Raw genomic sequence first — 24,304 nt, 5'->3', positions numbered from 1 at the left:
TCTGTCAACTGGCCAAAGCCACCCACAAAGACAAACAAATGAGGTAGGTACACACAGAACTGCTTCTCTGTCACATGTCCTTCCTTCCTCCCCGTCCCTCCCTCCCTCTCTCCTTACCTGTACCTTAACTTTTGCTCCCTAATTCTCTCCCCAGTGAACTGACCCCTCCCTTCCCAGGCCAGTTGTCCGTTCCTAGGATTAAGCCCAGCACCATCCTATGTACATACATCAGACACTCAGAAGCACCGCCGAGGGCGCAGACTGGAGAAAAGCAGTAAGCCCGCGGCTGAGCACTGTCCTGCAGGAGTGCAGAGTCTTCAGTTGCTATGCTTTCCAACTTTTTAAAAAATTATTTTGTTCTGTGGTTGGAGGAATAGCTAAGTGTTCAAGAGCATTTATTGCTCTTCCAGAGGGCATGGGTTCGACTCTCAGAACCCACATAGCAGCTCTCAACCGCCCATAACTGCAGTTCCAGGGGACCCGACACCCTCTTCTGACCTCCACGGGCACCACTCACACTTACACGCTTAAAAATGAACAAATCTAAAAATATATATTCCTTTTGATCTTTGGATCTTTTTAAAAGAACGTTACTACATCTTGTCCATTTTCTTCTGTGGTGTATCTGTGCAGTTCTGGCACAGGTAACACGCTGCACCTATGGGAGTCAGAGGACAACTCTGCATGAGTCCATTCTCTCTTGTCAATCAGGTGGTTTGTCCTAGGAACCAAGCTGGCAGCAAGTGCACTCACCTGCCAAGCTGAGCTTTTCAGTGTGGACCATCCTAACTTGGCATCTCCCGGCCCAGGGAAAGAGCTTAGCTATACAGGGACCAGAATAGACTGGCTAAGGAACTGATTCATATCTAGATGACTCTGTGGTGGGGGGAGTTCAACAAAATAGACACTTGAACTGGCGAGTTTTGAGCCAGAGTAATGGTGCTTGCCACCAAACCTGATGAACTGAGTTCAATCCCAGAACCCAGATGACGGAAAGGGAGTCCCTCTGCCCTCCACACAGTTGTTGTGACACACACTCACACCCACAGACACATACAATAAATAGTCAAACAGTAAGTTAAAAAACAAACTGATAAATTTTGTTATATTTCAAATAATATAACAAACTGTCAAACAAAAATGAAACTGTCAAACAAAAATGAGGGAATATGGAAAACAAACCAAAAATTGTTTCAGACTGCAGAAAAACATACCATTAACCAAATCTGGTCATGAGAGCAGTTCACAGCCTCCAGTGGTTTAACAATAGATAGTATTTAACTATCTACTGTTAAAGCCCTGGTTTCCTAGCGAAAGCAGTAACTAAAGTGAGTTAACTTGTTAGCTGTACATTCAGATAAATTACCTAACCTGAGATAAGCGGAGTAAGGAGAGGTTCATACTTCCTTAATAGATATGAAGAACAAAAGATTAATATTGAATAATTTACAAAACATAACCAAGCTACAATTTCAAAAGCAGTTATTCTTTCCAACAAGTTCTACTTGTAACTGAAAAACTTAACTATCTGTATAAAATACATAGTTAGAAAAAAATAAGACTGAAGGTCCCTAAAAAAAACCTTCATAAGCCTACTGAGGTAAATCAGGACTATACTAAGTCCTTCATACCTATACTGTAACTGGAGGTTCCTCTCTTGCCCACCAATTCCCAAATAACCACTCTGAAACTTAATATTATATATAAATGTTCATTTGAAGGCTCAGCCTTATTACTAGCTAGCTCTTACATTTAAATTAACCCATTTCTATTAATCTAAGCATTGTCACCTGGATGAGGCCTTACCAGTTGCTGGCATGTTGTTCCCTGGGCAGCTGGATGGTGTCTCCCAGACTCCATCCTTCTCCTATATCTCTGCTTGGATTTCCCATCTGGCTGTATCCTGCCTTGTCATAGGCCAAAGCAGCTTTATTGATCAACCAATGAGAGCAACACAATTCATAGCATACAGAAAGACATCCCACAGCATATTACATTAATGAAAATGGGCATTAATAATGACCATTTAACTCAGTTCTTTTCCTGAGATGTTATTGCTCACCACCTGCTCAATGACTAGTCTGGATGGTATGGTGTGTGCTGGTGTGGGTGTAACACTAGCGGTGCTAGTGATGCTGAAAGCCAGACAGCAGGGGAGAGACCACCAGCCTCTGATGGTGTGTGACTGGTGTGGGTGTGACAGCAGGGGAGAGACCACCAGCCTCTGATGGTGTGTGACTGGTGTGGGTGTGACGGCAGGGGAGACCACCAGCCTCTGATGACATGTGACTGGTGTGGCTATGACAGCAGGGGAGAGACCACCAGCCTCTGATGGTGTGTGACTGGTGTGGGTGTGACGGCAGGGGAGAGACCACCAGCCTCTGATGGTGTGTGACTGGTGTGGCTATGACAGCAGGGGAGAGACCACCAGCCTCTGATGGTGTGTGACTGGTGTGGGTGTGACGGCAGGGGAGACCACCAGCCTCTGATGGTGTGTGACTGGTGTGGGTGTGACGGCAGGGGAGAGACCACCAGCCTCTGATGGTGTGTGACTGGTGTGGGTGTGACGGCAGGGGAGACCACCAGCCTCTGATGGTGTGTGACTGGTGTGGGTGTGACGGCAGGGGAGACCACCAGCCTCTGATGGTGTGTGACTGGTGTGGGTGTGACGGCAGGGGAGAGACCACCAGCCTCTGATGGTGTGTGACTGGTGTGGGTGTGACGGCAGGGGAGACCACCAGCCTCTGATAGTGTGTGACTGGTGTGGGTGTGACGGCAGGGGAGACCACCAGCCTCTGACGGTGTGTGACTGGTGTGGGTGTGACAGCAGGGTAGAGACCACCAGCCTCTGATGACATGTGACTGGTGTGGGTGTGACAGCAGGGGAGACCACCAGCCTCTGAGCTTCTGTTTTCTTCATAGTCGATTCTCAGGTTAGATCCCAAAGTCCAATTGTGCATGAACGGCTTTGGCAGTATCTTGAGACACAAACTCTCAGTCTTAACGCCACGGCCTGGAATTACAGCAGCACCTCCAGAAGCCTTTTATTCCTATCAGTCCTTCCACTTCTCCTCCTTATAAAATCCTGCGTCTCCCTTCCGGGCCTGTGTCAGACTTTGCCTCAGACTCGGATCCTGCATCCCTCTCCATTTCCTACTTCATTTGCTTCCGGTCTCTTTGTTTTATAAGTTCTCTTCTACGTCTTTATAGGTTATTTATAAATCCACCGCAGTCTTTTACTACATTTTTATTGGTGTATGGAGGGGTGTGTGTCTAAGTGCCAGCACTCCCACACCAGTATGGCATCCATATGACAACCTGTGGAGTCTCTCCTTCCCACCTTGAGCAATGGGACTCAGATCTGTAGTTGGTTGTTTTTTTATTCTTTGCTCTCTTATTCTTTTGGGGGCCTGCCACCCAGTTACAAATAAATATACACAGAGACATATATTTTCTAATGAATGCCCAGCCTTAGCTTGGCTTGTGGTGGCCAGCTTTTCTTAACTTAAATTATCTCATCTACCTTTTGTTCCTGGGCTTTTTCCTTTTCTTACTTCTGTATATCTTACTTTCAATCTTATTCTGCGGCTGGCTGTGTAGTTGGGTGATTGGCCCCTGAAGTCTTCCTCCTTATCCTTTTTTTTGATCTTTTTTCTCCTTCGATTTATTCTGCCTGCCAACCCCTCCTATTCTTTCTCCTGCCTTGTTATTGGCCATTCACCTCTTTATTTATCATTTTTTTATCATTTATTTATCATCATGTGTTTTAGACAGGCACAGTAACACAGCTTCACAGAGCTAAATAAATGCAACATAAAAGAATGCAACACGTGTTTTGCATCATTAAATAAATGTTCCACAGCATAAACAAATGAACACATCTTCAGCTAATATTCGACAACACTGATCAGTTTGACAGCACGTGCCTTTACCTGCTGAGCCATCTTAGGCACAGGATCCCTATCAATTGCAGCCAGTGAGGGAGGGCTGAGGCCTGGCATACACAGCTTCCAATTTCCTTAGAGTTATCTTTAATCTTTGCTTGTAAGGACTGGTCTTCTTGTCTATGGATAGACTCTTGGTTTGCTGTTTTCACTTTTTTTTTTTTTGATTTTTCGAGACAGGGTTTCTCCATAGCTTTTTGGTTCCCGTCCTGGAACTAGCTCTTGTAGACCAGGCTGGCCTCAAACTCACAGAGATCCACCTGCCTCTGCCTCCCGAGTGCTGGGATTAAAGGCATGCGCCACCACCGCCCGGCTGTTTTCACTTTTCTTAATGTTAGTCTTAACCCATCAGTTTAACAGATTCTTTTTCAACCTCATCAGCTCTAGTGAAACATGCGAGAATTCACAGCATACTCCTACAGTTTCTACCAAGCTTTAAGAATGGTTGGCTATGTGTCATTTTTTACTTCTTTTACAACTACTAAAAGTAACGTAATGCCCCTGTGTTTCTTTGTCTTCTTATTTGTTCTTGTTGCATTTTTATGGTTTTAAGACAGGATTTCTCTGTATAACAATCCTGACTGTCTGGAACTCGCTCTGTAGACCAGGCTGACCTCCAACTTATAGAGATCCGCCTGTCTCTGCCTCCTGAGTGCTGGTTTAAAGGTGTGTGCTCCCACTGCCTAAAAGCCGCTGTGTTTCATAAGTGAGCTGGGTTTTTTTTCTTTCAATGCAGTGAGAAAAGTGATCTAGTGTCTTCTTGGTGCTTCAAAAATACGATTCAAGGGCTACAGGAAACAAGCCTCTGGGAGGAAGTGGGGAGAAGAGCCATAATATCAACATTAGAATAAGCAAAGGAGAGTTTGAATGACTGGTACTTTTGTCCAAAATCACCAGCACCTTTAATTCAAGACTTTTCTCTGCCGGAAAAGACTACAACAATTATGAAGTAATCCAGAAAAAAAGGCAATGGTTATTGATACTTCTGGGTGAGCAAGGCATAAAACAGGAAAATGGTGGTTTCTTTTCAAAAGACAAGTGCTACCAGGGTCTTTGTAAAGCCACAGAATTTTATTTTTTTTTCACCTGAGTGTCTGGCATGCACTCACACAGGGATATTACATCCTTGGTCTTTTCTAAGCTTTCTGGATTTTTGTCTCTTTCCTTAAAAGTACAGGAAGCATTACTTCCCAAACAGGCTCATTTCCGTAGCTGAGGACCAGATGAAGTCCACAGCTCTGGACTTTCCAACTGCTTGAAATAGCTGGCTGTTATCTTAGTTAGGGTTTCTATTGCCTCAACAAAATGCCATGACCAAAAAGCAAGTTGTGGGGGGAAAGGGGGGTTTATTTGTTTATATCTCCATAATGTGGTTTATTATTGAAGAAAGTCAGGACAGGAACTCAAACAGGGCAGGATCCTGGAGGCAGGAACTGAAGCAGACGGCATGGAAGGCACTGTTTACTGGCTTGCTCCTCACAGCTTGCTCAGCCTGCTTCCTTATAGAATCCATGACCACCAGCCCAGGGGATGGCCCCACACACAATTTGTTAAGCCCTCCCTTATCAATTACTTATTAAGAAAGTGCCCTACAACTGGATCAGCTTCTCAACTGAGGTTCCCTCCTTTCAGATAACTCTGAGCTGTGTGTCTGGTTGACATAAGATTCGCCAGCACAGCTGTCGCCTAGCTTTTAATGGTTCTTCCTCCTCCGATAATGTATTTCTCAAGACAGCAGCGATTTCCAAACTTTTTCTCATGCTTTCATGAAACGGATATGGATTGCCCTTGACCCTTGGTTCCCACCTGTAGGTGCATTTGGCTTGGTTGCAAACGGCCTTCAGAGCCTGAGGCCAGCCCCTCTACTGCCTGGACCTCCACTCCAAAGACGAATGCAGTGTCCATCCTCTGGATGATTTTATCACGCACAGCATCTTGAAGATGCCGGAAACTTTCTGCCCCAAACATCTCTTAATCAAGCTTCCAGTTGCACGACAGATGTCAACATGGTGCCGCATCACGTCCAGGTTCCAGTTCTCAGAACTTTCGTCACGTCTTCCTGAGGTAGGACCATGTACCTTGACTTGATAATCCCGGTTCCGCCACGGAGGACTTTGAGGAGCTCATGCACAACGCCTCTTGGTTCCCCGGACGTCCTCACCGTCACAGCCGTCCGGATGCAGCAAGACTACCAACTCGGCGCTAACTACAAAGGGGCGCGCACCGCTCTGAGCTCTGAGCAAGTCCCCAAGGATCTCTCGCGAGACTTGACAGATTCGTGAGCGACCACGCCCCCTCCGATTTCGCGAGATTCGGAGAAGGGCCCGAGATCCTAATAGGTGGGCGGGCAGACTGGCGCCAGGAAGATGGCGGCGCAGGCTGTGGCGCTCCTGAGGGAGGTGGCCCGGCTGGAGGCGCCGCTGGAGGAGCTGCGTGCGCTGCAGTCCGTGGTGCACGCCGTGCCGCTCCACGAGCTTCGCGAGCAGGCGGCGGAACTACGCCTCGGCCCGCTCTTCTCCTTGCTTAACGGGAACAATCGGTGAGAGAAGCCCGGGGCTTGGGAGACGGCTGGGTAGGCATGGCCCCATGGGTTTGCGGGAGAAAAGTGAAGGTTGTCCAATTGCCAAAACCGCACAAATGCGTGTTGACCAGGTCTTGACGCTTCACCTCTTCAAATAGGATCTTGTGCTGGAAGTGTGGAGGGATCCCTCGCATGCCTTTTAATTTCAGCGCCGATGTACGAACGCTTGCTCCCTTGCATGGCAGTGTACTGTATACAGGGGGGTAGTCAGAACAGATGGGTGAGACAGCAAAAACTAGAAACAACCAAATTAAGGACATAGCTTATAGTGCAGTTACCCAGCTATTTAGAAATTGGAGTTCTGTGTGTGAATATGAAAATGTTGAGTGGGGGGAAAAAGGAAATTGCAAAGCTAATGATACCGATATGTGTAATGTATATAATGTATATAATCCATTTATACCCCTACAGGCTAAAGTAAACTGCATAACCCAGGGTTATCTGTAGAAACTGCGGTTAAATTGTTAGCGTAACAACTTTGGATTTAATATGCGTCTATAGTTTTAAATTAAAAGCATCTTGTGTTTGGTCATTTGATCATTTAATGGATTTTTTATGTGAGTCAGAATTTAAGAAATGACTTTTTTAATTTGAAAAGATAGTGAGCTCCTTGGTCAACACTGATACTTTCGGGGGCTTGCTTCCCTCCTCTATCCTCTCTTCAGAGAGCTTTCACTCCTCTTGCTGGTCTGTTGAGTTGGCTTTACAGTCGCTGTTTTAGTGGTTGTTCCCTTTTCTGGCCGGTCCTCACCCTGTAGCCAGAGTTAAGGTGTCAGGTCAGTTGGACTGGCTTGTCCCTGGCTACCCTTGCCTACAGTGGGAAATCACGACTATAGAGTCTGGCCGTGGGCCCTTGCTGCTCGATGTCCAGTCAGCTTTCCAGTGTAACTTCCGTCATTTGCTCCACCTAGCATGTAACACCACTAACGTCCCTCAGGCATGACTTGCAATTTCGTTCATACCATTGCCTTCTAACTGTGTGCCCTCTTCTCGGTCCCTATTCTGTGAAGGCCCTGCAGAAGGGCCATCCCTCCAACTGCATGCAACTGTTGCTCAGACATCTTAGTGGATGTTATCATCGTCTCTGTCAGTGATTCTGGACACAGTTCCTTTGTTTCATTTCTGTGTCCTCTGTGACAGGAACCACATTTTGTTCCTCTGCATCTCCTGGGCGCTGAACATAGAATACATGCTGAATACAAGAAGCTGCTTGTGGCTTTTAACAGGGGTCCCAGCTCCAGTTTCTGTTGTTTGTTTTGTTTTGTTTACTGTAGGATCTTGCTGTATAGAGCAATGTGTAGCCCAGGCTATCTCACAGGGCTCCCACTGCTCCTCGCCAGCTTTTCCTATGGAAAGTGAAAAGACTGGAAAGTCACCCTGCGGGTTGGGAAGTTTAGAGTGAAGTGGAAAAGACAGTTTGCTGCTTGATGGGGTGCTAGTCTGGGGAGCAATTTTCATGTGCTCTGTCCGTCAGAGGCAGGCAATCTGTGGGAGTGGCTTTTGTCCGGAGAATTCTGGCAGCCTCCACCTGTAAGAGACTGCTGATTGGGAATCTGATTCTGTTGATGAAGTCTGATCTTACACTATTTGTGAGGGAATAACTAACACCTAAGATTACTGATACACACCATAGAAGTCAAGCAAGAACCATTCTGGCTTCACCACCTCTAGCTTGTTTGGCAGCTAAGGGTCACATAGGACCTACAGTTTATACACAATACAGTTTAACCCATCACTACTTTTTAAGTTCTTTACATGAGAAATTGTGTGTGTGCATGCATGTGTGTGTGTGTGTGTGTGTGTGTGTGTGTGTGTGTGTGTGTGTGTGTGTGTGTGTTGGTGTATACACCTTCAGGGAGTCCATTCTCACCTTCCTACTGTTGAGACAAGACCTCTCTTGTTTCTTTTTCTACCACCACCCATCCAGTCCAGTGGTTCCCAACCTTCCTAATGCTACGACCCTGTAATACAGTTAGTTCCTCATGTTGTGGTGACCCCCATCCATAAAATTATTTTTGTTGCTGCTTCATAACTGTAAATTAGCTGCTGTTGTGAATCGTGATATAAACACCTCGTATGTTTTTCTGAGGGGTCACGACCCACAGATTGAAAACCTCTGCTCCAGGCTAGCTGGCCCATGATCATCTTGCCCTGTCAGATGCATACTGCTATATCCAGCTTTTCCCATGGATTCTGCGAGTCATCAGGCCTTGCTTGGCAAGTCTTTTCACTGAGTCATCCAACTTCTGTGGGTTCTGGGAATCCCAGCTCAGGTCCTCAGTCTTCCTTGGCAAGTGCTTTACCCACTGAACCATCGCCCCAACACAGGCATTGTAGATAATAGATACATACGAAATGTCTAATGTGTGACTAGAACCTGCTACCTTGAAAAAGATCTTTAGGAAGAAATTGTCATGGTGCCAAGTTTTAGGTGTTTGGTGGTTGTGTCCAGTCTGACATGATGTGGATAAGCTCTGTGGTGTCTCCTTTAGGGAACAGACTGCTTTGTGTGTATCCATTCTGGAGAGGTTGCTCCAAGCTGTGGAGCCAGTTCACTTGGCCAGACACCTCAGGGTTGACCTACAGAAGGGACTGACTCACCCAGATGATTCTGTAAAATCCCTCACTCTGTCCCAGGTATGGAATTTTAGTAGTAAACACACAACCGTTCACTGTCAGCTGTTCACTGAACGCTGGGTGTCAAGCCATTGCTGTTTGAGTTAACAAGACACACCTGTTGTTTTTTCTTTAAGGAGTGCTTAGTCTGAAGAAAATGATTTTTAGGTATTTAAAAGTTACTTTACGACATTATTTTGTTTTGAAGAAGCATGAACTAAGTGTAAAGTTCATTAAGCCAACACGTTAAGATAGCAACTCTGATCACAGCAGCCAAACCATCATTGCATTTGTGTGAAGTGCTGCTGGGGTCATAGGTTCACAGCTGGTTACCCAGTAGACGTCCACAGCCGTCTCTTCTCCGCATGTGTACATGTGTACTCAGTTGGGGTGGTGTTTACTCATTGCCTGTATGTATGCCAGAGACTATGGCAGATGCTTGCCATCTTCATTTGATCTTCTTACTGCCCTGGAATTAAAAATTGTACTCCTATTTTGTATTACTTAATTTAAAAATTAAACTCAAAGTAATCTATACAAGATTTGTGCAACTAAAAGTTAACATGTTAGGATTCATATTGTTTTGATTCACCTGTCTGCTCTCTTTACCCACTATTTATTGTTCCTTTCCATTGAAAAGCATGACTGTACCCTATTTGTGTTTGGCTTTAATGAATTCGGATCCTTGTGTATTTGTAGTGATTTGTATAGTAGCTGTAATAACTACTTGTAAACATGTTCTCCATGGAAAAAGTGTCTTTCTGCTTGTTTGTTTTGTTTTCTTTCAGATTGGAAGAATTGTTGAAAATTCTGAAGCTGTTACTGAGATTCTGAACAATGTAGAACTGTTAAAACAGATTGTTTATTGCATTGGTGGAGAGAATTTATCTGTTGCCAAAGTGGTGAGTTTGCTAGAACACTCTCAGCCAACTGTGCAAGGCATGGTGTCCTAGAGTCAGCAGAGAAGGGTTAGTGGACGATTTTTGTAGGATTAAGGTAGAATCGAATCTGCAGTCTGGTATCAGACACATAGCAGGGAGCTCCTAAGACACATCTACATTGTTGCTCAGTGTTTTCCAGTTATAAATAACAGTAGCTAAAATGTGAATACCTGTTAGATTAGGGTTTTTTTTGTATGTTTGTTTTGGTTTTTTGGTTTTTTCGAGACAGGGTTTCTCTGTAGCTTTGGAGCCTGTCCTGGAACTCCCTTTGTAGACCAGGCTGGCCTCGAACTCACAGAGATCCGCCTGCCTCTGCCTCCCAAGTGCTGGGATTACAGGCATGCACCACCACCGCCCGGCTCTAGATTAGGTATTTTATATGCTAATTTTCATATCAGGTGTAGGAAGTAGGTGTAAATAGTCTGTACTTTCCTGATAAGAAATATTTTCTTTCCATATAAGGCTATCAAATCCCTGTCAAGAATATCACTAACCCAAGCTGGACTGGAAGCTTTATTTGAAAGTAATTTGCTGGATGATTTGAAAAATGTAATGAAAACAAATGATGTCGTCCGATACAGGGTATATGAGGTAAAAACTAAAGGCTCACTTTCTAATGCTTTCAAAACTGTAGTAAATTACAAAGGAGGACAAAGTGGCTCATTTGCATACAGTATATAGTCTGCGTTAGAGCCTGTATGATATGGTGCTCACAATATCGAGATGCATTCGCAGCCCAAGGTATGAGATGGTCACAGACATACTTACAGCGTGCTATGAGTATTACTTTTAACAAGACTCCAGTGAAAAACTGTGGTACTGCAGTGGGCAGAATTGGCTCTTTCCACCAGTTTTCTGTTGAACACTGCTAAAATCCTCACACACACCGTCCTTAATTCCTTTTGTGTGTTTACACTTGGTATGTAGATGTCTGCATGTGGGGGCCAGAGGTCAGTCTGTGTCATTCCTCAGCTCTACCTTGTTCTTTGAGATGGGGCTTCATGGGCCTGGAATCCACTGATTAGACTAAGCCGCCTGGCTGGTGAGCTCCAGGGACCTGCCTGTCTTTGCTTACCCAGCAATGGAATTATAATTGCATGCAGTTGCACCTGGTGTTTTAACATGGGTCCTTATGCTTGTATGTTAGCACTGTAGTGACCAAACTATCTTAGCCCCTGTGTCATTGATTAATATAGTAAATGTTGTATGTATTGATGTTGCTGTTGAAGAAGTAGTTGTCCCCAAGTTCACACACATAAGTAAGTACCACGTCTAAAATGAAGCCGTTTATAATCTAATTCCCTCACCACTCTAATTTTCCCTTGTCTGTTTCCTCTGCATCCTGGCTCATTATTCCTTACTGAAGTTTTCATTGCGAAGATTGTGGAGTCCCATCCCCCGCTTTCTTGCTCATGCTATGCTCAGGCAAATTCATTCTCATGATTTCAGTTTCCGCCTGTGAGAAGACTCTCGTGCATGAACTTGTAGCCCATACCTCTCTTCCAAGTTAACTTCAGCCTTCATGTAGCTCCTTACTTACTGTTGCTTCCATATCTGTGCTTACTGAATTCCTGGTCTGTGCTGTCTTCTCAGAGGCTTGTTTTCCCTGTCACACACCCCACCACGTTAGTTTCACTTAGGTTGTGTCTTTCTCCCTCGCTGGTGTAGCTGCCACCACCCTAGTGCACCCTACCAGCACCACTTTCTGCACTGTTGTATTTGCATCCAAATGAGTTTCCCTTCATTTTCCTCATCCCCAGTTTCTCTTAAGTACAGTCAGTACTGTTTTCCCCAAGTTTACGTTTTAATTGATACGCTAAGTCATGTGTATTTGTGGTGTACAGCATGTTTGTAGCACACATAGGCCTGATCTTTGGGCCAGGGAAATGGCTTGATGAGTACTCACTTGCTGCCAAGCCTGATGACCTGAGATTTGGTCTCCAGATCCTTATGGCAGAAGGAGAGAGCCAACTCTCACAAGTTGTCTTCTGGTCCCCACCTCCCCTCGTACACAAAATAAATAACTAATTAAGATGTAAAAAAACAAATTCCTGATTTGACCACTTCTGCTTACAGCCACTCGGTATCCTTTGTCTTTCATTAAGCTTCCGAACATGCTTCTCAAATGAAGATGTGACAAAACAGATGTGTGGATACATTTTGTTGTTTTGTTTTGTAGTGCTTAGATACAGGCCTTGTACATATTAGGCAAGTGCTCTATTACTGAGTGTGTGTGTGTGTGTACCGTTTGAAAGACTCGTTTTTGTTTGTTAATGCTATAAGCTTTTATGCCCTGATTAATGGTTTTTTGGTGGAATTAGACATATACCTAGATGCAATGGACCATAGTAATTTCTTTTATGTTCACCGAAGTTTTACAATTCAGTAAATCGTGAATTGTTAAGAATTCAATTACATATATAGTACATAGTTCTGCATTTAACTTAAAATGAGATCTAACAGATTTGAGTTGTTTTGACCTTTTTTCCCTTGGTTCTTTCAGCTAATTGTAGAGATTGCTTCTGTGTCCTCAGAGTCCTTAAACTACTGTACCACAAGTGGGTTGGTGACCCAGCTCCTGAGAGAGCTAACGGGTGAGGACGTGCTGGTCAGGTATGTAGACTTAAAGTTCTTAGCGAGAAAGGCCCTTTTTTGGAGGGCCAGGAAGCAACTGTGAGCTTAGTGTGGTTTGTGCTGTTGGAGACTGTACAGAGTTTGCAGTCTTGGGGCTGCTGTTTATATTCAGGAAGCATTTTAGGAAATCGCTCGTTAGATCATAATATAATGAGTTTGGCAAAGCCCTGCAAGGTGTTGTAGCTATTTTCCTATGACCATATCCTCTGTCCCTGGCCAAGTGTGCTCTTTGCTTTAGTATGTTCCTGCTCTGTTACAGAAATAGTGCTGGGCCTCCAGTCAGAAGGTCAGGCCTCAGATCTGAACTGATAGTAACAAGTTAGGAAATAATATAGTTCTTGTGCTGTCTTCTGAACAGGGCACCGGGACATGAAAGGGCCTTTCAGATGTGAGGTATAAATAAAATACAACCGGTGTGAAAGCAATTTTAAAATGCTCTTCATTTTTGTCCTTTTTGATTTCAGAGCCACCTGTATAGAAATGGTGACGTCACTAGCATATACCCATCATGGACGACAATACCTTGCTCAGGAAGGAGTCATTGACCAGATATCTAATATAATTGTTGGAGCGGATTCAGACCCTTTCTCTGGCTTCTATTTGCCAGGTGAGAGCAGCTGAGTTACGTGGGCTTCTGAAGGGCAGAGGTTACCCTTCCTAGTTCTGCTTCCAGTGCAAGACATCTGCAGCCATCAGTGGTGGGTCACCGTTGAGTGATTCAGTAAATCCAAGTTGATCAATAGGATTCACCAGAGTACCAAAGTGAAGGACAAAAAAACATGCCAGCAGGTACTAAAAATGCATTTGATTTAAAAAAAATTCAACATCTTTTTAGCTTGACAATTCAATTAGTGTAAAAGAAGAGATGCATCTTAGCACAGTACAGGCCATGCGAGACAAGTCTGTAGCTGATGGTGTGCTCAAGTGAGATGTTCAGTGCAGAGTTGGAAATTCTAGACGTGTTGGAAAGGGGAAAAATAAAAGGCTTCTAAATCTTAGAGGAAGATAGGAAATTGTTCCTGTTCATAGGTGTGTGGGCAGCATGATCTTGTAGTGGGAGGCTGCTTGTTGGTTCCCTGCCGCCCAGCTGGCTTAGACCCAAAATAATCACACAGAAACTGTATTAATTAAATTATTGCTTGGCCCATTAGCTCTTATTGACTAACTCTTACTTATTAATTTAACCCATTTCTTTTAATCTGTGTATCGCCACGTAGCAGTGGCTTACCAGCAAAGTTTCGCCATGTCTGACTCCATGGCTTCTCTCTGCCTCTGCCCTTCTTCCTCCCAGCATTCAGCTTAGCTTTCCCTGCCTACCTAAGTTCTGCCTTGCTATAGGACCGAAGCAGTTTCTTTTATTTGTTAATGGTAATCACAGCACACAGAGGGGACTCCCACATCATGATCTTACATGCAGGATGCTTCATAGACTCCACCAAGAGATTGTCAACAGCTAAGAAATGATTAAGTGGAGTTGTAGGATCAACAGCTACAAAATTAGTAGCCTTCTCCACTAAGGAATTGTCCAAGAGAGATCAAGGAAACACTCCCATTGTGATAACTTCTGAAAAAATAATACTTGGTGATTGAAACACCATCTTACTCGTGGAAAGACACACAGACTAATAGGACAGAACAGAAAAAAAGTAAATGCATGTATTTACGATCCATGCCCAAAACATACAGTGGAGAGTACATTGTTCTCAGTAAGTGATGCTAAAAGGCAAAACTGGATATTTAAATGAAGAACGAAATTGAACCCTCATCTCACATCATAGAACTCAACACAGTATAATTAAGGACTGAAACACAAGGTGTGAAACTGAAGCTGCTGCCAGAAATGTAGTGGGGAGAGCTTCAGGCTGGTCTGGACCAAGATGGTCTTGGTCATTGTATCCAAGCATCTGCTCAGACAAGGAGACAGTCACCAGAGTGAGATGCAGTCTGGGGTTAGAGGAATATTTGCAAGCTAGGACAGAATCGTCCAGAATATAAGGGACACAAATGGTTGGTAGCAAGAAAACAGCCCAGTTAAAAATCAGCAGAGGAACGGGCGGTGCTGGAGCATGCCTGTAATCCCAGCACTCGGGAAGCAGAGGCAGGAGGATCTCTGTGAGTTTGATGCCAGCCTGGTCTACAGAGTAAGTTCTGGGACAGCCAGGTATACACAGAGAAACTCTGTCTCAAAAACCAAAAGAACAAAAAAAGTTCAGTGAGAAGTAAATCAATAGCAGTAATGACATTGACTGTGTGTACCAGACCCATGGGGTCTCTGGGGAGAGATGGTAGGGGAGGATTCATGCCACCCATTTTATTCCAGGAGAAGCTGATTTGTCTTTCGGCAGCACTTGTAGTAGCTGAAGGTTTATGCCCCTTGTGGGGTCTCCTGGTTAACAGTTTCTTTCAAAAATGTCTTCAAGCTTGCCTTCCTATCATTGGTCTTTACATGGTCTCTCTTCCTCTCCCTCTCCCTCTCTTTTCTTCCTTTTCTCATCTCTGTCTCTTTCCTCCTTTCTCTCTTTCTGTCTCTTCCTCCCTCCTCCCTCTCTTCCTCGCTCTCCCTCTCTTGCCCCTCCTGACTGTAATTCACTATATAGACCAGGCTGGCCTCAAGCTCACAGATGCTTCTCTCTCTGCGTCTCAGAAGCACACATCTCAGGGGTCTTTCAGCCTCCTTATTGACTCTGTTCTGTAGGCAGCACAGTGCTTGTCTGTCTCCTCTTTTTGGCCTGCAGTTTATTAATATTCCTGTGGAAACATAGTCCCAAGTTTGTCTTATCCCTCTGTTAAAGTATTTTTTATGAATATATTTAGGATTTGTGAAGTTTTTTGGAAACCTGGCTGTCATGGATAGTCCTCAGCAGATCTGTGAGCGCTACCCTGTCTTTCTGGAGAAAGTGTTTGAAATGGCGGACAGTCAGGACCCCACCATGATTGGTGTAGCCATGGACACTGTTGGAATTCTGGGATCCAGTGTTGAAGGCAAGCAGGTTTTACAGAAGACAGGTTGGTATTACTTACCTTGGCTTTCGTAAGATGTATTTTCACTTCTGGCCGGGATTCAGGGCACAGGACCATCTGCTGACGGTTAACTGTTAAGGGACTACTTGTATAGGCTTGTATAGCCTTTACCCTGGTGTGCACTCCTCTGAGTCTGTGGCTTTTACTCCTTGCTAGATTTCAGGTTACTTCACACGACAGGGACCACACAGCGTTTACTGTTAACAATCTTCCTTCACTGCTTTTTATGGTGTAGCTCGTGTCGTGTCGTCACTGCTGGAAGCTGGGTGGATTTCACTCACGTTGTCCTCTAGGCCTCTCCTCAATTACACAACAGCACAGCAGCAGCTTCTTCAGGGGTTGACAGTCAGGAAAGAAAAGTGTGTGCCAAGAGTTTATGTTAAAAGATGATGTGTGGAATATCCTTGACTGTCTTCTTGCACAACAAATTCTAGTGCAGGAAACAGCACTATTTAACACACTTGCGAAGTACATGTTGAAAATTGATGCACTGCACGCACAGCCCCTGCAGTGTCCCTTATGATTCTTAAGTGCTTTCCCTGTGGCATCCACTTCTCAGTCCTGCATGGAGTGGCTATAGTCCTTCCCAGATACAGGAGCAGAAATGCAGGAGACTTCTCGAGCTTGTGCAGACCGGGGCCTTTGATCCAGTCCTGTATGCCATGCTCACCCTGCATAGTAAGTAGAATGCTGTGTTTGGGTCTATCACATGGTCTCTGAACACATCCCTCTTTGTGTGTTTTAGATGGGTAATCACAATGCATGAAAGAATAAATTGCCCTTTGCACTTCACACCTATTAGGATAGTCATTTTTTTTTAATTAAGAAAGCATAATAAGTGTTCAGATATTGAAAACTCTCATGTTTTCTGATCAGACTATGAAATGGTACAATTGCTATGGAAAACAGTATGGAAGTTCCACTAAAAAATTAAACATAGAATTAACATGAGCCAGCAATTCCACCTCTAGACATAAACTAAACAATATGGAAAGCACAGGCTCAAGTAGTTTCTGTATACTCCTGTTCCAGCACTATCAGTCGACTCAGTAATTGGAAACCCATGTGCATTGCTGGATAAGTGATGCTGGTTGGCATCTCCTTGTAAAAGGATGACATTGTGGCACAAGCTGTAGCCCAGAGGAAGTCTGAACACATGCTAAGGCATGGAAGGTGGATATTGCATGATTTCACAGACAGGATTGTGGAGAGTGGATACCAGGGCATGAGAGAAGGGGGGTGGGTACAGAGTTAGAGTTTGGGTTGTTGGAGATAATTCTGGAGATGGTGATGGTGCATTAACTGTTTGAGGTGGTTAAACTGGTAGGTTTTGTTATATGTCACCATTAATCCTTCACAGGAACCCGCTTTGAACGCCTCCTCATGAGGATAGGATATCAAGCAAAGAATGCTTCCACAGAGCTAAAAACTAGATGTTTGGATGCAGTTTCTTCTCTTCTGTATTTGTCAGTAAGTAGATGGAGAAATTATTGAAGGGCAGTAGGGTATGTTTGGGAGGATGCATCGGCTTGGCACTAATCAGCCATGGGTGTTGACATGGATGTCCTGCTTCTCACGGTAATTAAGACAGTAACCTGGTGGTGCATGCCTTTGGTCCCAGCAACTCGGGAGGGAGACAGGCAGGAGAGTCTCTGAGCTCCAGGACAGCCAAGGCTACGTGGAGAAACCCTGTGTCGGTGTCGAAAAACAAAAAAAAAGATGATAACCTTCATTATGTAACTAATTACATGAAAAATTTTTGGCAGTATTTTTATTTAAGTGTTCCATACATGTGTACATAAATTTTTATTATATCCACTCCTATTCAACATTCTTTCCATGTTCCTCCAATGCTCTCCTCCCAACTTCGTGCCTGTCTTCTTCCTTTCTTTCATAACTACTGAATCCAATCCATGTGCACAAGGCTATGAGGTCATAGCCACACTTGCAAAGACTGTCCCTCCCCTAGCTGCTGTCAACTGCTATAGCTCTTCCTCATTTCTAATGGGATTTTGGCTGACTTAAATTTGTGGAGACAGCAGACAGCCACCCCTACTAGGAGTTTATGAGTGCTGCCATCACGCTCTATCTAGAAGATAGCATTTCAGAGCCTTCCTCCCCAGCACCAACGCTTGCATTCTTCCGCAGTGCTCCCTGAGCATTGGCGAGTTGGGAGTTGATACAGATCTTACTTTAGGCTGAGCAGTTAAGTCATTTATTCATGGTAGCTGCCGCCCACTGCAAAAAGAAACATCTCTGACCAAAGTTGTTGGAGGCAACACAAATTTAAGTATAAATGTGACCAGTAAGTAAAACAGCAATAGTATGTTCCCCTCTAAGACCTCAGCTACAAGCTTTTTTATTCACTTACTTTATTTTGTGTGTGTGGATGTTTTCTTGGATGTATGTCTGTGCGCCACATGTCTGCAATCCCCTCAGACGCCAGAAGAAGGCATCAGATCACCTGGAACTGGATTTACAAGTCGTTGTGAGCTTCCAAGTGGGTGCTGAGAACCAAACAGGGTCATCAGAAAGAGCATCTGGTGCTCGTAACCTCTGAGTCATCTCTCCAGTACCAAGCATGAGTTCTCATGCGGCAGTCCTCGGGTTTAGTCAGAGGTGGCCATCCACATCACAGTCATTGCACTCTGCACCAGGGACACGTCTTTCATTGAAAGTCAAATTGTAGAATTCAGGGCCAGCACTGGAGAACACTGACGTCTCTTCTCTCTGGAAGCCTGCATAGTGCTTTCTGGTACCATAGAAGCTAGCTGGCTGAGGCAGAATTTCCTAGTCATTGGTTTCTCTTGGTGTCTTTGGGAAGAGGGTTACCATTTAGTTATGGTGGGCAACCAAGAGCAATGGTCATACCCTGTTTTAATTGGGAGGGGGGTGCTCTCTGGGGCCTCCCAGTTAACTTGTAAGAGTCCCTGAGGTTTTCATTTAATAACCCATTTCTTCTGGGAACATCATTGTCTACTCATGCAGGATACCGGTATTCCAATTCCATTAAAATCTGGACAGGGGACTTCTTTAGTTCTGATTAGCTTACCCATGACTCTCTCCTCACCTCCTAACTTTTATTTATTGTTGTGGGGCTGGAGAGATGGCTCAGAGGTTAAGAGCATTGCCTGCTCTTCCAAAGGTCCTGAGTTCAATTCCCAGCAACCACATGGTAGCTCATAACCATCTGTATTGGGGTCTGGTGCCCTCTTCTTGCCTTCAGGCATACACACAGACAGAATATTGTATACATAATAAATAAATAAACAAAAAAAAGAAAATTATTTATTGTTGTGTCTGAGAGAAGGAGGGATGGGGGAGGTGTATCTGTATGGGTTCACATGCCATGGTACACATGTGGAGGTCAGGGGACAACTTTGCAAAGTGAATATTCTCTCTTCCTACTTTTTTGTAATTTATTTATTTGTTATGTATAGTGTTCTGTCTGTGTGTATGCTTGCTGTCCAGAAGAGGGCACAGATCTCATTACAGGTGTCTGTGAGCCACCATGTGGTTGCTGGGAATTGAACTCAGGACCTCTGGAAGAGCAGGCAGTGCTCTTAACCTCTGAGCCATCTCTCCAGCCCCCTCTTCCTACTTTTATATAAAATCCAGGGATTGAACTGAGGCCATCAGACTTACACAGGAAGTGCTTTTACCCGCTGAGCCATCTCAAGGGCCTGATTACTAGCGTTCTAAGTGTAGAGAGGAACAGCAGAACTACAGACCCTGGAGAGAACTCCATGCCCTCCAACAGAAATGGGTTTGGGGGTGATTCTGCACAGGTGGCTGGCTGGTGCTGTTTGCAGCAGTCTCTGCACTGTAGTTGCCAACCTTGTTGTGCGTGTTTCCCTCTCTGTCTCATAGCCTGAGCAGCAGACTGATGACTTCCTGAGGATGGCGGAATCCTGGTTTTCCTCCTTATCGCGGGACTCCCTGGAACTCTTTCGTGGCATCAGTAACCAGCCCTTTCCTGAACTACACTGTGCTGCCTTGAAAGTGTTCACAGTAGGTATTCTCTTGTCTACACGCCCTTATGTGACTGCCAGCGCAACACAGAGCACACAGAGTGAGCTAGCCACTGAGTGCGCACACAGCAGTTTCTGCGCTGCTGCTACTGCGGGGGCCAGTGGGGGAGACACATGTCAGCAGTTTGTCAGCAAAAGGAATCCAGTGCTGTTCGAGGTTGAACAAGCTGCTGTTGGATCACAGATTACCCCAGTTTGTGTTCAGCCTCTTTCCTGAGCCTTAATTGCTGCTGTCCCTTCTGGCACTTAGTGCGTGGTGATGCCTGTTTGCCAGCTTCTTACCTCTGACCTCTGCTGTGCTTTCCGACCTCACACTGCTAATTTGTCAAGCAGTAGCATCAGCACACTGCCTTAGTCTACAGTGGAGTTGAGTGGTTCCCGTCCTCATATGTGATACATTCTTTCAGCAGATGCTGAGTTTCCTCTACCTGCTAGATGTTGAGCCTTTTCTGAACTTCCATTCTGTAGAGGGAGCCAGACCATAAATATAGTTAGAAAGTTGCTATAAAATCACAGCTGAGCTATTACACCTGTTGGAATGTGCATTAGCTCCTTCCTGTGTTTACCCTCTTAGCCCCAGCACTTAGCACTGTGCCAGCTGTCCTGGCTGATATAATCACATTAGTGGTCTTATCACGGGATCCAGGACACACACTAGGCCATGCTAGGAGGAAATGAGAGAGGAAGACTTCCTAAAGCATGTCTAAACACAGGTGTTCCTGTCGTCTTCGAGACTGCCAATTTAGGTCTAAAACAGTAAGACTTTAAAAGTGCTTCAGGACGCTTCACCTTTGAACCAGCCATTTGCATTGATGTCTCATGACCTCAGTTCCTGCTCTTCTGACCCTGATTTGGTGAGGGTGGGTGGCTCGTGCTGCCAGCCTGAGGAAGAAACGAGACCATAAGCATACTAAATGTAGTAATGAGCTCTCGATAAACATGTAGGTTGCTGACTCATTTTAAAATTTGAAAAAGACTAAAAACTAGTAGATTTCAGATCACAAAGTGTGTGCTCACATTCTGTCCTGGTTTTAGCATTGGCTCGTGGAATGCAGTGTTTCCAGAGGGAAAGTGATTGGTGTCTCCTTACCTCTGCCCATCCCCACTCACCACCCTCGTTCCTCAGTCTGTCGGGAAGGAACGCAGGTTTACAGGCTGGTACTGGCGGTCCTCTTACATCAGTCCAGATCAGACTCTTAGACTGGTTTAGAATGCATCTGGTTTAAGAGAGGCCATCCCATTGGCACCCAGCAGGCAGAAGGCCGGCCTGGTCTACAGGGAACCCCATCTCGAGAGTCCCTGAAGCATCGTTGTCTCCTCTGGCTTTGCTCTGCTTTGGTACCATTTCAGTGTTGTCTAGAAACTGGATCTGTGTCAGCGGTTCTCAGCCTGTGGGTCACTACCTATTTGGCAAATCTCTGTCTCCAGAAATATTTGAATTATGATTCATAACAGTAGCAAATTACAGTTAGGAAGTAACAACAAAGTAATGTTACGGCTGGGGTCAGAACAGTATGAGGAACTGTAGTACAGGGCTGCAGTGTTAGGAGGGTGAGAATCGCCGCTCTGCGTCTTTCACGTGGTAGATTACTCAAGCTGTTAGGCTCCTTACAAAAGTCGTAACGAGCCACAGTTTACCTATCTGGGCCCATTATTTAAAAGTTACAGCTTCCACAGTGTGATGAACATCTTTGTATACAAAACTTTTAGTATATAAAATTATTTAAAATACGTTTCTTGGGAATTGGTTTACTTGGACAAAGGATGATGTCTTTAAGGTCTGTGCTGCACGTGTATTTCTGTGTGCTGTGTTGTTCTGCTCACAGGCGCACCTTCTTAAGGCCCAGATGACCGTATTCTCTTCCATCTTTCATTTCAGGCTATCGCAAACCAGCCCTGGGCTCAGAAACTTATGTTTAACAGTCCAGGTTTTGTGGAATTTGTGATGGACCGTTCTGTGGAACATGACAAAGCTTCTAAGGATGCCAAATATGAACTGGTTAAAGCACTTGCCAATTCCAAGACAGTTGCAGAGATCTTTGGGAACTCAAATTATTTAAGACTCAGAACCTACCTAAGTGAAGGTCCGTACTATGTAAAACCTGTTGCCACGACAGCAGTGGAAGGAGCTGATTGATTTCTTTCAGTTAGGACAGAAGACCGTGTTTTGACAGAATTTCTCCAGGCATATGATTCCATCCATGTTTTAGAGAGCAGGGCTTCCCTCATCCAGAGCTCCCACGGAGTGTCTGGGGCAGCTCGCATCAGCAGTGCCATCCTGTGTCAGCACCGTGTGGACCAGGCGGCATGGCCATGAGCACGAGCGCTTTCCCAGGCCTCTGGTTGTCTCCGCTGCAAGGTCAAAGGTTTGTTTTCTCACCGAGTTTCCATGGGCACACTCGTGACCTCATTTAAAAATAAAATGAAGCCAAAATCTGATTTCTTTTCAGCGCCTTTCTTTTTCCTTATCTGATCTCACCTCAGAATCTTGTGTAGTCCCTGGAAAATAAGTCGTTTGGAATCATTGGAATGTATTATTTGTACACAAGGAATAAATAGTTTTAATAAGATTTCTTGGTGACTTTTCTTTTGAAAATTAAAAATCTCTAAAAATTGTTTGGGATTGGTACTTTTGCTGTTTGTCAATTTTACCATGTTATGTTACTGGGGAGGGAGGAGAACTGTCATCTTACTGTGGGTCACCTTGTGAAGGGCTTGGAGTGATTTCTCTGATCCATGGGAGTTAGCTGGAGAAAACAGTGCACAAACTGATGCTGTCTCGCTGGCCTCCAGATGGTTCTCCCTCGCCTGTTTTCTAGTGACACTGTCTATATACAGTACAGTGCTCTACACACAAAAATCAGTTGTCCAGAGGTTTCTGCCTGGGCTTGGCAGTAACCAACCAGGAAGTTCAGAACCAGGAAGTGTTCCTTTTAGGTTGTGTTGAGATTGATGTGTCATCCCTTCCTGTTCTCAAGTGACTGGACTCCTAGTCCAGTTCATCGTTTCTCCTCTGGTGTCTCTGAGTTGTCTTTTCCCATACTGGCCATTTCTCTACTGCCCATATCACAAATTAGGACATAGCCAGATATTTCCTGGCATGAAATATTCAAAGTGACTTTTGCTGTCCTAGAACTCACTCTGTAGCTGGCCTCAAACTCAGAGATAAGTATAATGTACTTTTTAGTGGTATTTTATATGTGCAGATGTCATACAGTGATTACTGCCATCCATCTCCAAGACTGTTTACCTATAAAACTAGATTTCATACCCGTTGAATGGTAACTCCCCACCCCTGCCAACCACAATCCTCGGTCATAATGTTGACTTGGTTTTGTTTTGTTGTTTTAATTTATTGTGTATATAATGTTCTGCCTGCAGGCCAAAAGAGAGCACCAGATCTCATTCTACATGGTTGTGAGCCATCATGTGGTTGCTGGGAATTGAACTCCGGACCTTTGGAAGAGCAGTTAGTGCTCTTAACTGTTGGCCCATCTCTCCAGTCCCTGACTTAATTATTTAACCACAGGATTCAGAGGAGGGCCTGCTCTCCTGTATACGGCCCTATTCTCATTCTGGCTTTTCTTTTTTCTTTTCCTTTTTTAAAACAAGGTTTCTCTGAATAGCCCTGGCTATCCTGAATCTCACTCTGTAGACCAGGCTGGCCTAGAAATTAGCCACCTGCCTCTGCCTCCTGAGCACTGGGTTTAAAGGCATGCGCCACCACCTGGTTCTCAGTCTGCTTCTGTGCTGTCTTTTCAGATGTTAGTAAGAGCGGTAAGTTACTATTTTGCATTTAATAAGCAAGTGTGTGTGTGAGAGAGTGTGACTTTCACAAACTAAAACAGCCCGGAGAAGGCTCGAGGACCCAACAAACACCAACAAAATGGCCAGGTGTAAAGGCAGCTTTGCCTTGCCTCTGGGGTGATCAACAGCCGTATCTGCCAGTGAACCCCAAAGACGGGGAAAGTTGGCACGTCTCTCAAACCTCTACGACTGGTCCACAGACCCTCTTGGAGTTCTCCATACTCCCATGGCCACCACCAGTGAGCAGCCCCGTACTCCACATTGCCGAGAAACGCTGTGTATGCCCCATTCCTGATCCTAATCCCATGGTTCCATAGCCCTGAGTTTAGGTAACAAGCTGGAGTGCATCCCATGGTGGGTGAGCAGCAGCTCTGTTCTGAGACCTTTCTGCACTGATCCGTGCTCGCGCAGGGTGACCTGCCATTTCCCAGGCACACTGTCACCTGTCTCCTTTCCATCATGATAAGCTGTCTAGGAAGCACTCCATCTGTCCCCTTGCTGCTGCAGCTTATACACTTGGCCGTTTGGAACCCAGGCCCAGCCAAACAGTGTGAATGATGTGTTTTTGAGCTGCATAGAGCCTTGCCCCTCAAGAAAGAGACATATCTAATGAAGAAGCTATTTCCCTTCAAGGCCTACACGAATATGTCACCCTGACTGCAGGGTATGAGAGCTTTAAGGAGCAACCTTAGTGATTGAACTTCATGATACTCCTTCCACGGAAACATC

General features: G+C 44.9%; 1 protein-coding gene across 2 annotated transcripts; it reads left to right on the top strand.

Moving 5' to 3' along the window:
- Positions 1-6,278: 6,278 nt before the first annotated feature.
- On the top strand, positions 6,279-22,391 carry Psmd5 (proteasome 26S subunit, non-ATPase 5). Of its 2 annotated transcripts, XM_075985969.1 has the most exons (10): positions 6,288-6,483; positions 9,018-9,162; positions 9,930-10,043; positions 10,545-10,673; positions 12,586-12,695; positions 13,181-13,323; positions 15,531-15,722; positions 17,098-17,207; positions 19,608-19,748; positions 21,648-22,391. In XM_075985969.1, exons 1-10 carry the CDS (start codon positions 6,311-6,313, stop codon positions 21,903-21,905), a joined length of 1,515 nt encoding a protein of 504 aa, XP_075842084.1. In that variant the 5' UTR covers positions 6,288-6,310; the 3' UTR covers positions 21,906-22,391. The 2 variants fall into 2 exon arrangements, with proteins under 2 accessions (XP_075842086.1, XP_075842084.1); XM_075985971.1 differs by lacking the exon at positions 9,018-9,162 and having other exon boundaries at positions 6,279-6,483.
- Positions 22,392-24,304: the final 1,913 nt, after the last annotated feature.

Source organism: Microtus pennsylvanicus, chromosome 9 (genome assembly GCF_037038515.1).
Source record: "Microtus pennsylvanicus isolate mMicPen1 chromosome 9, mMicPen1.hap1, whole genome shotgun sequence".
Taxonomy (NCBI): Eukaryota; Metazoa; Chordata; class Mammalia; order Rodentia; family Cricetidae; genus Microtus; species Microtus pennsylvanicus.
This window is presented reverse-complemented; position numbering and strand designations above follow the sequence as displayed.

What these genes read in the sequence shown, in the direction of transcription:
- Psmd5 (XM_075985969.1), top strand. Translation starts at nt 6,311, where the DNA reads ATGGCGGCGCAGGCTGTGGCGCTCCTGAGGGAGGTGGCCCGGCTGGAG. An exon ending in TTGCTTAACGGGAACAATCG is followed by an intron (nt 6,484 to 9,017) that starts GTGAGAGAAGCC and finishes TGTCTCCTTTAG; the next exon opens with GGAACAGACTGCTTTGTGTG. An exon ending in ATTTATCTGTTGCCAAAGTG is followed by an intron (nt 10,044 to 10,544) that starts GTGAGTTTGCTA and finishes TTTCCATATAAG; the next exon opens with GCTATCAAATCCCTGTCAAG.